At 32.0% G+C, this 17,681-nt stretch overlaps 1 protein-coding gene across 17 annotated transcripts in view; it reads left to right on the top strand.

Annotated features, from left to right (window-relative positions):
* LOC127712109 (RIMS-binding protein 2-like) overlaps positions 1–17,681 on the top strand; it is a 172,177-nt gene that overhangs the window by 2,165 nt on the left and 152,331 nt on the right. For 16 of the 17 annotated variants that reach the window (XM_052218331.1, XM_052218332.1, XM_052218320.1 and 13 more), the window contains exons 2-3: positions 3,193–3,274; positions 5,728–6,824. In XM_052218331.1, coding sequence (XP_052074291.1) covers positions 5,760–6,824 — 1,065 coding nt within the window. In that variant the 5' untranslated portion in view covers positions 3,193–3,274; positions 5,728–5,759. Of the gene's footprint in view, positions 1–3,192; positions 3,275–5,727; positions 6,825–7,351; positions 7,706–17,681 lie in introns of those variants that run through there. The other variant, XM_052218337.1, reaches the window with a different exon arrangement.

The following is a 17,681-nucleotide window of genomic DNA, read 5'->3' as shown; positions in this document are numbered from 1 at the left end:
CCCAAAGGGTCCTGTCCGTCAGAAAAGGGATGACATCTTTTAGCCACTGATACATGACAAAACAAGATTAAGATGTTATTTTCCTCTAATTTTTCTGGGGGCCTCGGTGGCCAATGCAAGTGGTACAAGTAGTCGAACTACTGTATCACAAGCCAGTCAACACTGAGGTTGTGAGTTCGAATCCCTCACGGGGCAGGTGCACTTGACACCAATCTTAATTGACTAGGATTGTCAGTTTTCCTACCCAAGGTTAGTGGTTCTCTCCGGGCACTCCGACTTCCTCCACCAATAAAAACTGACCACCACGAAATAGCACAATAGCGTTGAAAGTGGTGTTAAACACTAATCAATCAATCCATTTTTCCTAAACTCTTCCTATCTTCTTTCTTATATGATGTCTGCAAAATAAAAAAAAAATAATCATTTAGCTAGAGATACTACAAATTTTAACCTTTTCAAAAGGAGAAGAAAAAAATGGACCCACCCTGTAATAAAGACTCAGAATTTTTTTGTTTTAAATGACCAACAGATTCTAAATGTTTATAGGTTACAATTCACTTGAATTTCATTTTGTTTGTTTGCTGATTCATCACCTTGGTGAAAATGGAAAATTACTGAAGAAAGCAACTACTGGGAACACCTAGATAACTAGATATCACTTTTGGCGGTCTTGAAAAGCATAGTTATCGACAAGAAGGCAACTTGTTTTCTCAGAAGCATGAGCCCTGTATTTCAGAAAAAGTTAAAACTATTCAAGGAAACAAAACTTTCACACAGTGGTCACCACATTTACTCTTCCTAATGGCTTTCATCTGTAAGATGTAAGGGATAGGATTGGTAAGACATTTTGCATGTTTTGACACAATATTGTTTTTGCAAGAAAAACACATTCTTAAATTGCTGAAAAACAAATTTTTAAATCAAAAATCAAGTTCGTGGGTTTTGTTTATTTTGGAAAAACTGAACCCATTTGAATTTTTCCATTAAATAGAAAGAAGGCAAAAATAAACATGATAAAAGAAAAACAATTGTGTTTAGGATTTCCCTGTCAACCCTTTTTTTGCAAAAAATACCTATTATTCTAATGTTTAATTGATAGTGAATCTTAACAAAATCATAGGTCCCCAAATTATAGAGGTCAAGGTGAAGAAAAGATAATATAATACAAGAATTTCTACTTATCTTTTCTACTTTTCTAACCCTTAACATACACTTTCTTATTTGGTCTTGTTATATTGTCCAAGCAAGTTCAGTTTATTATGTGAAACAGTTTGTTAAGACTTCAAAGGTAAAATTATAAAAGTACCTCACACTGTAAAAGATACTGCTCCTATAACCAGTTAACTACACATTTATATATTTTTCAACTCATCACCATATCATACATGTAACTGACTTTTAGAGTAGTATATATACCTTGTGCAATGTATATATATATTGGACTATAAACTGACCTTCTAGAGGCTATAAACTTCATGTAGACATTGAACAAGAGACACCGTTGAAATTCTAATAAAGACTAAAGTTAACAGGTCTGAAGTAGTTTATTTAGCGTGACCTTAATAAAAATCCAGATAAGCTACCTAGCTCATATATTATTGAATTAGCTGTATTCACAAAGAATTTTAATATTTCATACCTAAGTTGTTCAAATTGACTATAGTATTGCCAAGTAATTAAACAAATGTATTAGACATCAAGTTCATTGTCAGAATTTGTCTGATTTAAGTTAGAAAGTCATGCTCTACATTGTTTGATCTTTTTGAACGATTTTGTGAAAATAAAAATCAAATTGGTTTTATGCAGAATGTAAACTAAAGCTGGACAAAATATGATTTCAATTGGAATATTTCAAAAATGATTTTTAAATGCTCTTCAAATAAAATTTGATGAGTGATGGTTTTTCTTTCAGACAATAAATTAAACCTTGAGAAAAAAAGTTTAAATTGTCTTTTGGATACATAAAATAAAAAGGGCATGATGATAGCTACTGAAACCAATTAATTAAAGAAAAGAATAATGTGAAAAGAGAAATTTAATATAGACATTGTTTCAGTTTTATTGGTGTGACTTTATGAATATTTAGCAACTGATTTAATACATGGATTATGTACAAGTATTTAGATTTATCCCCCCAAAAAAGATGAACTTTAATGTAGTGAATGGTAAACATTAGTAATATTTAGAATTGATTTAATGCTTTTCTGCCAAGCATGCTGAGACACAAAAAAATCAGAGGTGGATTTAGGGGGTGGGAGGGGGGGGGGGGGGGCAGGGTGGCCAGGTCCCTCCTTATGGAGCTTTATATAAATGACAAATCCAGACTTTTTACCAGTACCCTAAAAATTTTGCCTAGTTTTTTATCCCCTCCCCCTTTTCAAAATCCTGGATCGGCATCTGAAAATAATACCAATGTTTTCGCTAACATTCTGAAAAAGGCTCAATAATAGGCAAATAATCATTAGAATAATATATAGTCTGTTTTTAGTAACTAGTGCATGTTCATAAATGACAAAAAATCTAGAGGATTGGGGAAAAATAAGGGTTGGTCATATTAGCAGAATCCTACCTTCTTATTAGTCAGCCTGATTCTAGGACAAAAGAGTAAAGACAGCTTTGAATATAGACAAAACACTGTTTTCCTTAGTAGCCTGATTAGTTAACCTGCAGAGCTAGCCTGTTAAATATCTTACTCTGCATGTGTTTCATCGTAAATATGCTTGTCATATTTGCCACTGGACATTTAGCAGCCATCAACAGACCAACCGTTTTATTTGTTAAAAGGATGATTTGATGACAGAAAGCAATAAATGTATTTTAATTCTTTCTTTAATAATGTCTTGTGCAAATGAATTTGGGCGTCAAACATGGATGTGAGGTTGTTATTGAAACCGGTTTTCATAAATTTGTTCAGTTATTACAAATTTTATCAGACATTTTTATCTCTTATTTTTGGCTTTAATTCATGTAGCTGGTATTATAAATTTCGATGGCTATTTAATTTCTGAAGACTAAAAACAGAATTGATATATTTTCAAATAAATACACAAAGTTATTATTAAACATGCATCAAATCAAACAAATCTGGTTGGCGACCCAAACTAATGGCCATGAAAAAGATCTCCTTAATACTAAGTACTGAAAATATTTATGTTATTGACCGACTGCTAATATTTTGAATTGTAATTTTAGGTTCGTCATGGTTCAATGGACACAGGTATTTTAAGATGAACATCATCTAAAGATTTGGAACTGATAATCCTGTAGTCTGAATGTAAGTTTCATCCAACCATAATTAGTCATAATATTGTTGTTTCTTCATAAATTTGTAAATTAAACTTTATCATTTTGTCTTTAGGTTGTATAGATTATTTAAGAGATAATGTCTTTTGATTGTGTATGTACATTTAATTTAATGTATCTATCCTTTATCATGTTTATAGCTCAAACCTTTCAAGTATTTTAAAATTTTGTAATTGAATATACATGTATATCGTATAGTATGTTTCTTTAGGTTTTAGAAGTACAGAAAATAATTCTCAAAATATTTTTTCCCTGATGGTCCTTGAAGAAAATCTTCTGGTCCTCATTATTATTTCTATTACAAAATACCAAAATTGTGTCTATCCTTGGTAAAATTTTGGTGGTCTAGATCTTTGGACTACCACTTTTCCAGGACCTGATGTATATTAAGTAAACTAAAAATATATGTGTGTGTGTCCTGTTCTCACATCGAACTAAGCTCAGAGTGCTTCTAATGAATTAACCTGCAATCAATCAATCAATAGTTGTGTTTTGGTATCTTGCAAACTTAATGCAAATGAGGGATACCCTTTTTCTGATTGAATTGGATAATGGGGCTTTTAGAATAAATACTAGGAATTATGTCTGAGGTTGTCACTTTCTCTTGATGTTTTTTTATTGAAAATTTTGTGTCAAATAAATAGTCGTTTCTGTTGCCGTTATTAAAATAAACTTGACTTTACCGGTAATTGGAAAATCTTAAGCTATTATCAATTATGTCACAAATACATGTATTAAAATACATGCTCTAAAATAGTTTGAATAAAGATTCCCCAATGGGAATTTCTTATGTTAAAAAGCTTGTTAATCAGTTTTCTTTGTCAATGGTTTGCAAATATACAGTGTACAGTACTGTACCTGTCAACTGTGCTATGTAAATTATTGTGGTTTACTTTTTACAGTTTAGAAATAAATAATATTCTCTTTCATTGATTCCTACATTTAAAAACATTGTACAATATTTGATATATAAGAAAGATTAGAATTAATGTTATCATAAGTAAATATCACCTTCAATATACATGATATAAGTTATAACTTTCTGTATGTAATTCTACTATGGTCTAAATCAAAATAGATTTCTTATGTATACATGTATAGGAGTGCATTCTATTTAGAATGCTGCTTTTACAATGTATTAGTGGCTGGATGTACACTACAGATAAGTTTTAATTTACTTTTTTCACCCCTCCACTGGGGGAGTAGCACATGGTAAGAAACTTGAAGTTTGTACACCCTGTCCACCAAATGCTGTTTGTTTTGTTTTCTGTATGCACAATTCATTAAGGTCAACATTTGTAATCAATAGACTTAGTTTTGGAAAATAAGAGATAAAAACTTGAATGAACATGGGACTCTCTAAGAACACAACATACATATACATGATATAAGATGCAGTTTAGTGGAGGTCATATGCATGGATTTATGTAAAAATTGAAATGTGAAACTTTTCCTTTTTAGCACAAAATTAAGAGATATATTTGGAATATGTGTTTTATTTACCAAAATAGGGAGGGGGGGTTTACTTATTCTACTTTTGCAGAATGCTTTAAATATTTACCATGGGGCAGAAATCAGAATTCAGTAAAATACAATTTTGACTATGTGGTAATTTAATGAAGATACCTTACACAACACAAAATATACTAATAGATTAGAATGCATGCATAACTGTATGAACAATGATTTTAATATATAAAGCTTATTCTATTAAAAACAGAAGTATTGTGCTGAGGGGTATACCAGGTAAATATGCCTGGGAGTTTTGGACACAGAGACACCAGATGATATGTTTTTCTGTGTTTAAAAGCGGAGGAAGCAATCCCTTTTTTTTTATTTTTACAAATGAAAATTATTGACGTTGGGTTATAAAAAAAACAGAAATTACTCTTTATCATGTTTATTGCATCCCTATCTTCAAATTTCATGGAAGTTGAAACATACTGTTTGACAGTATAGCAGTCTAGTACTAGGTGAATATGTTTGAACTTCCTTAAAGGTGGGGTATTTATTGAGGGTATCTGATATTTTATTTCTTTTCTTTTCTGTTACCTCTAAGTTCTTTGGCTTGAATAAAACAAAATAAAGGTAAGATGGAAAACAGTTTATAAAGTTATGATAGTAACACCAGATTTTTAAACCGTTCACCGCTTTCAATCAAAATTGAAAAGCCATCTCATAATTACTTTGAAACATACATTACAATGTACATTTTATATGAATGGAGAATTATGTTTACTCATCTGTAAAGTTATGGGTAGTTGGGTTTTGTGTATTGTCATGTAACCAAATTGACCCTGCTGTTCACCTATTGTTGTGCTATGAAAGAAAAGTATACTTATTATGTTTGCGTGCTGTGAAAAAGAAATTTATTATGTGACTAGGGGCAATTATGATTTTGAAAGTTTTAATTATTTTTTGCAGAATTTTGGAATTGAATGAATTTACACTAAAAAATGACGGAAATGGAGCTGGGCAGAAGGTACTCTGGTGGAAGGTTTACGTTGAAAGATGATGATTTTGAGTTTGATTTCAACGACATCAGTAGAGCTTCTACGCCTATGAGTATAAAGAGTGCAAAATCTGAAGGTCGAAGGAGAGAACGCTCTAGTCATTCAATAGAGGATTACAAAAGGAAAATTGCCCGACTCAAAAGTGAATTAGAAATGGAGAAGGCACGTAATAAACAGGTTCATAAGGAAAAAACCTCAGAAATTAAAACTATACAAAGCAAACTGGAAAAGGAAAAAGAAGATCAGATTCATCATTTAGAGGATAAGTTAATTCAAGAAAAAAGGAGAGAGGTGGAAATTTTACAAGATTCTATAATAAAGTCTAAAGACCGTGAATTAAAACAGGTGTTAAGGTACAAGGAAGATGAAGTGTCATCGTTAAAAGCCAAAGTTGAAAAAGATATTCAGACTGCTGTGAAAATGTCAAAAGAAGAAGAAAAAAGCAGATATGAAGAAACTTTGAGAGAAATGGCAGCCGAGAACCAGAGGTTGAAAGACGAAAGGGGAAAATTGGAAGAAAAACTTCGCAAAAAAGCAGTGGAAGAAAACAAAAAGGAGAAAGAATTTACTGAGATTAAGGATGGATATGATGCTGAATTAAGAAAAATTTTGGATGAATCTAGAAAACTAGCAATTGTGAATTTACAAAAATTGAAAAAGGCTGAAAAAGCCTTAAGTGAAGGTGGTTTTGCAGAAGACGATAGTGTCTGCTCAACACCTTTTTCGGATATATTAAGTCATCACTCACGTAGAGCCCCCAGTAGAACTTTAGCTCAGAAATTAGAGGAAATTAGAGTGGACGAATTGGAATTAGAAAAATATTTAGCATCAGCAAATCCATCTCCGGCATTTTCATTGTCTAATCCATCCCCAGCATTATCGTTACGTAATCCCTCACCAGGATTTTCATTAAACAAGACATACTCCATGGACTCTGCATTTAGTCTTCCAAGTAAATCTCCCGCCATGTTTAGTTCTTCAGGAGGGGATGAAGAAAGTCAGAAAGAGGTAAGTTAAAAGCAGATTAATAATAAAAAGGGTGTGGTTAAGATTCATGAATGATAACAACATTAACAGAATATAGTCAAAGTATTGGAGTCCATTGATTAAACAGTAAGTAGGGCTTTTGAGTAATTTAAATAAATTAAATGAATAAACATGATAAGTAATTACTGTTTCCATAGCAATGCATTTTTAGGGTTACTTTAACATACAAGTTTAGGTTTTTTTCTTATCTCAAATTAAAAATATACTTTTAAAATCATGTTAATTATAATCTTTGAAAAAAAAAAATTTCTAACTTGTCTGTTTGCTTTGCTCACTCATTGTTGTCAATATAATGGAATTCTATGCGACTGTCGACTGTCGTACAAGTGAGAGGTTTAGCTCTAGCTATAACACCAGGTTTAATCCACCATTTTCTACATTAGGAAATGCCTGTACCAAGTCAGGAATATGACAGTTGTTTTCCAATCGTTTGATGTGTTAGAGCTTTTTATTTTGCCATTCGATAAAGGACTTTCCATTTTGAATTTCCCTTGGAGTTCTGTATTTTTGTTATCTTACTTTTTATCCTGTTCTGTCCAGACATGGATGAATAAACTCATAACAAAGTATAATATCACAATGTTTTATAATTATTGGAATTGTTTTATCTATATATATGACAAAGCATCTTATAAATGTTTAATAGTGTAGTAAACTCATCAATGAACTGGGTATCCCAGTGTAAGAGTAACAGCTTGGAAATGTCTGACTCATATAACTATTGTACTATTGTCATTGTTGACTTATATGTTTGATGTATACATACTACCATGGAATAACTGTCGTAATTGAAGGACATTATCAGTTTATATAAATAATACTTTATGATATCCATAGTTCATGTGAGTAACATCATTGTAAAAGGGGGAGGGGTTGACATAAGTTCGTTGTTATGACTTTATAGTTCGTACAGTACAGGGTTATTTAATGTCCGTACAAACAGCTTCATAAATCATGTTTCTGTGGATTCACATTCATTGTTACCAATTTTCTCCGAGAGTGGACAAATTGTATTTTCCTGGATACTTTATTTTGTGGCTTGTTTACAACAACAAGCCTATAGAAAATTTATGCTTCGTTGAACATTCCATTTCTTGGTTTTCTTTGGTTTACCAACATGACCAATGTAAATAAACGAAAATTGGTACTCCACGAATAAAAATGAATGTGTACACACAGTTATCAGATTTCTATTATCCAAATGACCAGCAATGAGCTCTATTTCACAGAGGACAGTGGTGGATCCAGAACTTTTTATAAGGTGGGGGGGGGGGGAACTGACTGCCATAAGAGGAGGCCCGCTACAGTCATGTTTCAGTGATTCCCTATGTAATCATCCAATTTTTTTCCCAGAAAGGGGGATCCTGGCATGATCTGCCTATGGGGGATTTACTCAGCATTTGAACCAAGACTTTTTAGCTGCATCACCTGGAGTGTTATTACTGTATATATATATATATATAGTTTTTGGGGCTTTTGATATATTTCTTTGTCATATTTGTCCTGATCATGAAGTCCAAAAGGTTAAGCATGTATCTTTTCAAACATAGAAGAGTTTAAAGATGAAAAATATTGATCTGTTGCTGACCTTAAGAATATGAACTTTAATTTTACCCTTTTATGATAAGTCTCAGACCAATGTAGATCTTTAATAGCAAAAAACTTGCATGTTTCAAAGTTTGTTTAATGATATAGACATGATAGATATAATGAATATATGTGTTGATATTACCCCCAGCAAAGGGTTGACTGGGGTATAGAGATATGGTCATTCCCTGACTTCTCTCATCAGGCAGTAAAATTCTTGCTATCTGTAGGGCCTCTATTTGACTGTGTTGAATATATTTATACACAGCCACATTCAGTTTGAATGGGACATTCAATCCATATCTGTTTCAGAGGGAGTGCCACACTCTTTCATGTTAAGAACCCTAATTGAGACAACTCTCTGATCAATCTGTATATTTGGTCTATTGCAATGCAAAATCTGATTATCTCTGCCCTATATATATATATATATATATATATCCTACATGTACCATGATGATGATGATGATGATGATGATACCCTCATTTTCCAGTGACAGTCCAAATTTCTCACCCTTAAGGGCCTTAATCCAGATAATAAATGGGCTGTTTCTTGGAATTTTGTTTTTTCTCAAGTGCATGCGTGCATGTAGTGATATTGTGTCGTGAATTAATTTGATGCATTTATTCTTTCTTTACTATTTACATGATTTATATAACATGTGTATAAGGAGGATTGTACAGTGAATAGAAATAAGCATGTAAATATCTACTATAACATGTATAATACAGGTTATGTTTATAGTCTCAATATTTACCATAGCTTGTGTCACATACTTGATGAGTCGCAAATTAAATGTTTGTATTTATTTAGACACACAACTTTTAACATGTTTAATAGAAATCGTACATGTATTTTATTAATTGATAAATATCATCGATTATTGGACTGAATGTTTTGTTTATTAGGTCATTAATTGTTGGGATATTTGTGTAAACTTTAACCTAATACAATTTAGTATGTAAAGGGTACACAAATATGCCTTTTAAATTCCTCTCGAAAAGATTTTGGCATTTACTCAAAACACCTATTATACACCTTTATAACATAGGGACATAATATTAGACAAAATATTAGAGGGACAGTTTTAACTTGTTCAAGTACTTCAAGGCTTCAATTTATCAATTCAATTAACATTCTTTATTTTGCCCTTTTAACATGTTCAACACATTTAAGTTAAAATTAGTTTCATTTGATTTTGTACATGTAGCCAAATCCTATTTATTCATTGAAGTTTTGAGGTTCATTAACATGTGCATGTTGTAGTTATCTTACACATCATGTACAAATGTACATATGTAGTACATGTACCACAAAACATTTCTTTGGCTAATTTTAAGTACAAAAATGTAGAAATAGAAATGTCTTTTGTCATACATCATTGTTCATTGTAGGTTTAAATTTTTTGTCAATGAGAGAATTTAATGATGATATCAGTTCTTTTAAAGTTACAGTGTGTTTCTACATGTTTAAATTTATTTATTTACATTTCTTTTTGATTGAAATAAACATACAGCTGGTCATATTGTAAATGTTGTTTAGACACCTACAGACCTTTGTTGTTGAATACCATATCTTTACCTCTGGCATGTCTAGATACAGTTTTGGTTTTTATAGGCCGGTCAAATTTTTGACGGGACTATTATGGTATACAAATGTCCGGTGTCCGTCCGTCTGTCTGTCCAGCGTAAACATGTGGCACCGTAACTTGAGAATGACTTATCCAAATTTCATGAAACTTAATATAGTTGTTTCTTATGATGGTCAAACGATCTGTATACTTTTTGGTGAAAATAAGATTAAAACTTTTTGAGTTACGGGACTTAGTACTGTAGATACTCGCCTAATAGTCGATCCTACTATAAGTCGGGGGCCCTTTTCAGCTCCAAATTCTAAGGATTTAGTCTTGACCCTCGTATAAGTCGGACAAAATTTGGGCATTTTTTTTTCAGCTGACAGTAACTGAACGCCGGTAAAACCAATGCAAATCCAGGAATAATACTCATTTCTGCATTAATGTTTGTTTGGTTTGAATTTAGTTGATGCTCATCATGATAATTTATATTGCTGTTAATAATAAAGATGTATTCATTTCTCTTGTTTTGTTCACTGTTCAAATGTTAGATTAGCCATGTGTTGTTTACGTAATGCATCAATGAATTTGTAGGGTATGACTAACAACCTATTGTTTGAGAAAAGCGAATATAAACCAATATGAACCTGAAAAATTTAAAGTCAATCAACACTTGATGAAAATATTTTTCACAGCATACATAACTCGGTGTTAAATGAGCATGTACACTTCATAATTCTTATTATATTGTGATGATTAAAGGATTAAAAAAATTAAGTGAAGCTAATCAATATATTAAAATAACTAACTCCAACTCATTAGTGTCATCTGTTTACCTACATGTATCACTGATAGTTTTCACACCTTTAGTAAATACAACTCTTTGTCTCTTAATTAGGGTTATCAATGGATTATATTGGCTTGTCAATCAATTTTGTAATTTTTGTTTACCTGAGACACTTTAATGAATAATATTTTGATTTTGGGAATGAATCTTAAAATTATTTTTTGATTATTATATGATTTATAAGCATTGAATTGATATCATGATATCACAATAATGACACAATAACTCCGCTGAAAACATCCTTTCACATATTTGGTACATTGTTATCTCCTTTTCATTTTTGGTTCTTGGCTCTTCTTTTGGGTTTTTAGGAAAACCATGTGACCATGAAAATCAATACACAAACCGGAAACAGTAGAATTTCAACACGAATTTGCAGAAAATGTTTACCAAAGAACAAATAAAACACAAAGACAGTATTGTAGTCATTTATTTTCAACAAAAACTTTTTATTTATTGACTTATGTAGGTTTGGCAATCAAAAACGTAGTTTTGACCAGGAAATTCACTCCTGACCACTTTTCTCAAGCTTGGATTTTTCCTCTGGTCGCTAGATCTCGTCTATTAGTCGGTCCCCCTCTCTGGATTATGAATTTTACTCCCAATTTTCGGACTAATAAGCGAGTAGGAACGGTAACTAAAACAGGTGTGTGTTTTTTTTCACATGTCGCACCGTATCTCAAAAACAATTTATGATTATTTCTTAAAACTTTACACACTTCTTAGTTATATTAATTTTAAGATCTGTATACTTTTTGGTTATGATTCAAAATTTTATTTTAGAGATATTGAGTATTTTGTTAAAAAAGGGGGAGGGGTTTTTCACATGTTGTGCCATATCTCAAAAACAGTTTATGATTATTGCTTAAAACTTTACACACTTCATAGTTATATTAACCTTAAGATCTGTATACTTTTTGTTTTGGTGATGATTCAAAATTTTATTTTTGAGTTATTGAGTATTTTGTTAAAAAAGGGGGAGGGGTTTTTCACATGTCGCACCGTATCTCAAAAACGATTTATGATTATTGCTTAAAATTTTACACACTTCTTAGTTATATTAATCTAAAGATCTGTATACTTTTTGGTTTTGATTCAAAATTTTATTTTTGAGATATTGATTTTTTTTTTTTTAAAGGGGGGTTTTCACATGTCGCGCCGTATCTCAAAAACGATTTATGATTATTGCTTAAAATTTTACACACTTCTTAGTTATATTAATCTTAAGATCTGTATACTTTTTGGTTTTGATTCAAAATTTTATTTTAGAGATATTGAGTTTTTTGTAAAAAAAAAAGGGGGTTTTCGCATGTCACGCCGTATGTCAGAAACTATTTATGCTTATTGCATAAAAATTCACACACAAGACGACGGGTGTATCATGCGCTCATGGCGCAGCTGTTTATTCAAGTCTTTTGACTCCTAGTCTGATTATGGTGCATAGCTCTAATCTCCTTTTATTAGCTCACCTGACCTGAAAGGTCAAGTGAGCTTTTCTCATCACTTTGTGTCCGTCGTCCGTCGTCCTGCGTCCGTCGTCCGTCGTCCGTAAACTTTTACAAAAATCTTCTCCTCTGAAACTACTGGGCCAAATTTAACCAAACTTGGCCACAATCATCATTGGGGTATCTAGTTTTAAAAATGTGTGGCGTGACCCGGTCAACCAACCAAGGTGGCCGCCACGGCTAAAAATAGAACATAGGGGTAAAATGCAGTTTTTAGCTTATAACTCAAAAACCAAAGCATTAAGAGCAAATCTGACATGGGGTAAAATTGTTTATCAGGTCAAGATCTATCTGCCCTGAAATTTTCAGATGAATCGGACAACCCGTTATTGGGTTGCTGCACCTGAATTGGTAATTTTAAGGAAATTTTGCTGTTTTTGGTTATTATCTTGAATATTATTATAGATAGAGATAAACTGTAAACAGCAATAATGTTCAGCAAAGTAAGATTTACAAATAAGTCAATATAACCGAAATGGTCAGTTGACCCCTTTAGGAGTAATTGCCCTTTATAGTCAATTTTTAACCATTTTTCGTAAATCTTAGTAATCTTTTACAAAAATCTTCTCCTCTGAAACAACTGGGCCAAATTAAACCAAACTTGGCCACAATCATCATTGGGGTATCTAGTTTAAAAAATGTGTGGCGTGACCCGGCCAACCAACCAAGATGGCCGCCACAGCTAAAAATAAAACATAGGGGTAAAATGCAGTTTTTGGCTTATAACTCAAAAACCAAAGCATTTAGAGCAAATCTGACATGAAGTAAAATTGTTTATCAGGTCAAGATCTATCTGCCCTGAAATTTTCAGATGAATCGAACAACCTGTTGTTGGGTTGCTGCCCCTGAATTGGTAATTTTAAGGAAATTTTGCTGTTTTTGGTTATTATCTTGAATATTATTATAGATAGAGATAAACTGTAAACAGCAATAATGTTCAGCAAAGTAAGATTAACAAATAAGTCAACATGACTGAAATGGTCAGTTGACCCCTTTAGGAGTTATTTCCCTTTTTAGTCAATTTTTAACAATTTTTCGTAAATCTTAGTAATCTTTTACAAAAATCTTCTCCTCTGAAACTCCGTAGCCAAATTAAACCAAACTTGGCCACAATCATCATTTGGTTATCTAGTTTTAAAAATGTGTGGCGTGACCTGGTCAACCAACCAAGATGGCCGCCACGGCTAAAAATAGAACATAGGGGTAAAATTCAGTTTTTGGCTTTTAACTCAAAAACCAAAGCATTTAAAGCAAATCTGACATGAAGTAAAATTGTTTATCAGGTCAAGATCTATCTGCCCTGAAATTTTCAGATGAATCGGACAACCCGTTATTGGGTTGCTGCCCCTGAATTGGTAATTTTAAGGAAATTTTGCTGTTTTTGGTTATTATCTTGAATATTATTATAGATAGAGATAAACTGTAAACAGCAATAATGTTCAGCAAAGTAAGATTTACAAATAAGTCAATATAACCGAAATGGTCAGTTGACCCCTTTAGGAGTAATTGCCCTTTATAGTCAATTTTTAACCATTTTTCGGAAATCTTAGTAATCTTTTACAAAAATCTTCTCCTCTGAAACAACTGGGCCAAATTAAACCAAACTTGGCCACAATCATCATTGGGGTATCTAGTTTTGAAAATGTGTGGCGTGACCTGGTCAACCAACCAAGATGGCCGCCACGGCTAAAAATAGAACATAGGGGTAAAATTCAGTTTTTGGCTTTTAACTCAAAAACCAAAGCATTTAAAGCAAATCTGACATGAAGTAAAATTGTTTATCAGGTCAAGATCTATCTGCCCTGAAATTTTCAGATGAATCGGACAACCCGTTATTGGGTTGCTGCCCCTGAATAGGTAATTTTAAGGAAATTTTGCTGTTTTTGGTTATTATCTTGAATATTATTATAGATAGAGATAAACTGTAAACAGCAATAATGTTCAGCAAAGTAAGATTTACAAATAAGTCAATATAACCGAAATGGTCAGTTGACCCCTTTAGGAGTAATTGCCCTTTATAGTCAATTTTTAACCATTTTTCGTAAATCTTAGTAATCTTTTACAAAAATCTTCTCCTCTGAAACTACTGGGCCAAGTTAATTATAGATAGAGATAATTGTAAGCAGGAAAAATGTTCAGTAAATTAAGATGTACAAACACATCACCATCACCAAAACACAATTTTGTCATGAATCCATCTGCGTCCTTTGTTTAATATTCACATAGACCAAGGTGAGCGACACAGGCTCTTAAGAGCCTCTAGTTGTCTTGCCTGTGAGGAATGCAAGACATGGGGATGCTTTTAGTTTTATATTTCAGAAGTTATAATATAAAACCTAGATACTTCATATCTTGTTTAAATTTATGTTCTAAAGTTTCCGTCTAGAAATACTATCTTTTGGCGGTGACAGCGTAAAAGATTTGTATAGAGGTTTATATTTCAGAAGGTACAAATGTATAAGACCTGGATGCTTCATCACAGTGATATTGTTGTCTTTTTTCAAAACTACCTTTACCGTTTTTTATTGGGAAAAATGCATATTTTTTATTGAAATTGGGAAATTTGTATATTTTATTCTAAACACATCTCCGATTTTTTGCTGACCTTTGCTGTCTTTTTTGCACTGTTGTTTTCATGTATATTTTGGTTGTCAGACATTTTCAACCTGAAAGGTACTTTTCGGAGAGGGGAAAGAAACAGAAGCAATGATGGTACTTAATGCATTGAAAACCACATGTGTTACAAACACCATGATGATTCTGATCAGAAAACCGGATCTCAAAAGTGCTTTCTAATATCAAAATAATAACATGAATACGATATTTACAAATATTTCTACCAATGCCATCACTGTTTGGGGAAAATGAAAAACTTTTTGGGAGGAATTTTAAGCCATTTTTTTTAGTAATTGGGAATTTTCTCTAGGGGAAAAAGCCGAATTTCGGCTGTAATTTGAGGCAAACAATATCACTGCATCATGTTCATACCTTGTATGCAGATGCCTTATGTTACCAAGTTTCCATCTGTCATATGTTCTATTGGCCTTGACCTCATTTTCATGGTTCTGCGACTGCTTGAAAATTTTTTATAGTTTTGTCATGTGAAATACTCACTTATTATGAGTAATATATATGATAACTATATTTGGTATATGGGATCCTTGCAAGGTCTACATGTCAGGCAGACAAGGTTCACCTAACCTCAACTTCATTTCATGGTTCAGTGATCAAGGTTAAGTTTTCATTGTCAAGTCTGTATCTCAGATACTATAAGCAATAGGTCAACTATATACAATATATTGATGTACAAATATATGGAATGATTGTAAGGTGTTCATGTCCGACTGGCAGGTTTCATCTAACCTTGACCTCATTTTCATGGTTCATTGGATGATGTTAAGTTTGTGTGGTTTGTCTTTTTCTCAGATACTATAAGCAATGGGTCAACTTTATTTGGTGTAGGCTAGGACAGGGTTCATCTGACCTTCTGCTGACAGGGGGATCAAGTATTAAAATCAATCTGAGCTGAAATGAATGCATATATATTCACAGCTTGTGTGAAATAACAATGTATATGTAGCATTTTACTGAGTTTTCCTGCACTTAAAATTGATTTGTGATGTTTAATTTTTTTGATTTCAGTTTAGTCTGGTAATTAAATGTGTGGCTTGTTATTTTTTCATCCAAATGTGTGGGGATAAAATAGGACTTTCAGGAAAGCTGCAGTTTGTTGCTTATCCAGCAAATAAATTATGTGTTGGTGAATAAAATTCAGAAGTTAATTTTTAAATAAAGCAACCCAGTATTTTATCCTATGTATACAAGATATATACACAAAGATTTATAAAGGATGTTATTGCATCGATAATCAGATGGTTAAATAACCACATACCCCAGGATAAATATGGCAATTACCCTGACATCACGGCCATAAAAATCTCATTACTACTAATGGTAATCTGTATGGAGCTTTATGTACTCTGATAACATGGTTCATTTAAGATCAGTGGATGTCACACCAAGCTGTAACATGAAAATGATTTACATAGTAGTCTAGGGTAATGTAAAGTTGGAATTTAATTTACAAGTACATTTAAGGTACAAATTAAATCTTTAAAAAGGACCAATAATAATAGACATGATAGATAAGGTAATTTATCTGTGTTCCCACTGTCTGTTTCACTCTACTCAGCTCTTCATAAAACTGCATATCACGGCTTTGTGACTTATGTTTTTTTGAACCCTGCCTAAATAAATTTGACTCTTGACACATCACTGAGGTCAAAATGAATGAATTGATGTTGATAAGTTTGACCAATACATATCCAGTCAACTACCAGTTTGCTGAGGAAAAAAGAAAAACACCTGTGCCTATCATGCAAAATACACAAATACAATTTGATAAATCGATTATCAAATTTTCGTATATATTTAGTAAAATGTAAATTATTGGCTGCTCTACACAGTATGAACTTATGAAGCCTTTTGACAAAAAGCCTATATATTGAGACAATATCAATATGCAAACAAAAAATAATTGGTACACATAATATTAATGCCATTCTTGCATACAGTGTCTGTTGTCTGAAAAATATTATATTGGCCAAAAATTGATAAAAGCCCAATTTATTTTTGCTATATCCTGTCACATTTTTTCTTTGATAAAAACATCACAATTAATGAAATTAATATCTGAAAGCAAAGGTGATCCAGATTTTTGTTAAGAATTGGATTAGATAGATTGTCAGATAGCATACTTAGTATATATATTCAGCCTAATAATATTCATTAAAGTAGAAGGATTTTTTACAATAATATCAGTCATGTCCCTCTTTTCCTATGAAAACAACAACAATAAAAAAAAAACCAAATAAACCAAATAAGCTGAAAAAAATTTGTATTTCTCTCTATTTGTACTTGAAAACAAATTGATGTAATGCGTAATTTAGATAATATGATAGGTATATTCTTCTCATTCATCATTCATCATGACTCATTTGTCATCTTTGCATTTGAGAAAGACACATTTTTGAGGTATTTCATTCCCATGAACAAAAATCTTAAAATCTGTCTCCAGTTTTTAACCATAATAGAGAGATGAAATTTGAACTACTGAGTTCACAGATTTTAAAAACACTCTACTTTTATCAGTTTTATCTTCTTGACCTCATATTGCAACCCCTTTGAAGGATTGTAACTTAGATTTGCCTTTTTTACGATGATATCAGTTCACAATACAGAGGTGTTTGATTTCTTCTTTGCTTGGATGTTCAGACACTTTTAAGTTCAAAAGTCAACAAAAATA

The sequence above is a fragment of the Mytilus californianus genome, unplaced genomic scaffold, assembly GCF_021869535.1.
Source record: "Mytilus californianus isolate M0D057914Y unplaced genomic scaffold, xbMytCali1.0.p SCAF_8, whole genome shotgun sequence".
In the NCBI taxonomy this organism is placed as follows: domain Eukaryota; kingdom Metazoa; phylum Mollusca; class Bivalvia; order Mytilida; family Mytilidae; genus Mytilus; species Mytilus californianus.
The sequence above is the reverse complement of the archived record's forward strand: the minus strand, read 5'-3'. Positions and strand labels throughout refer to the sequence as shown.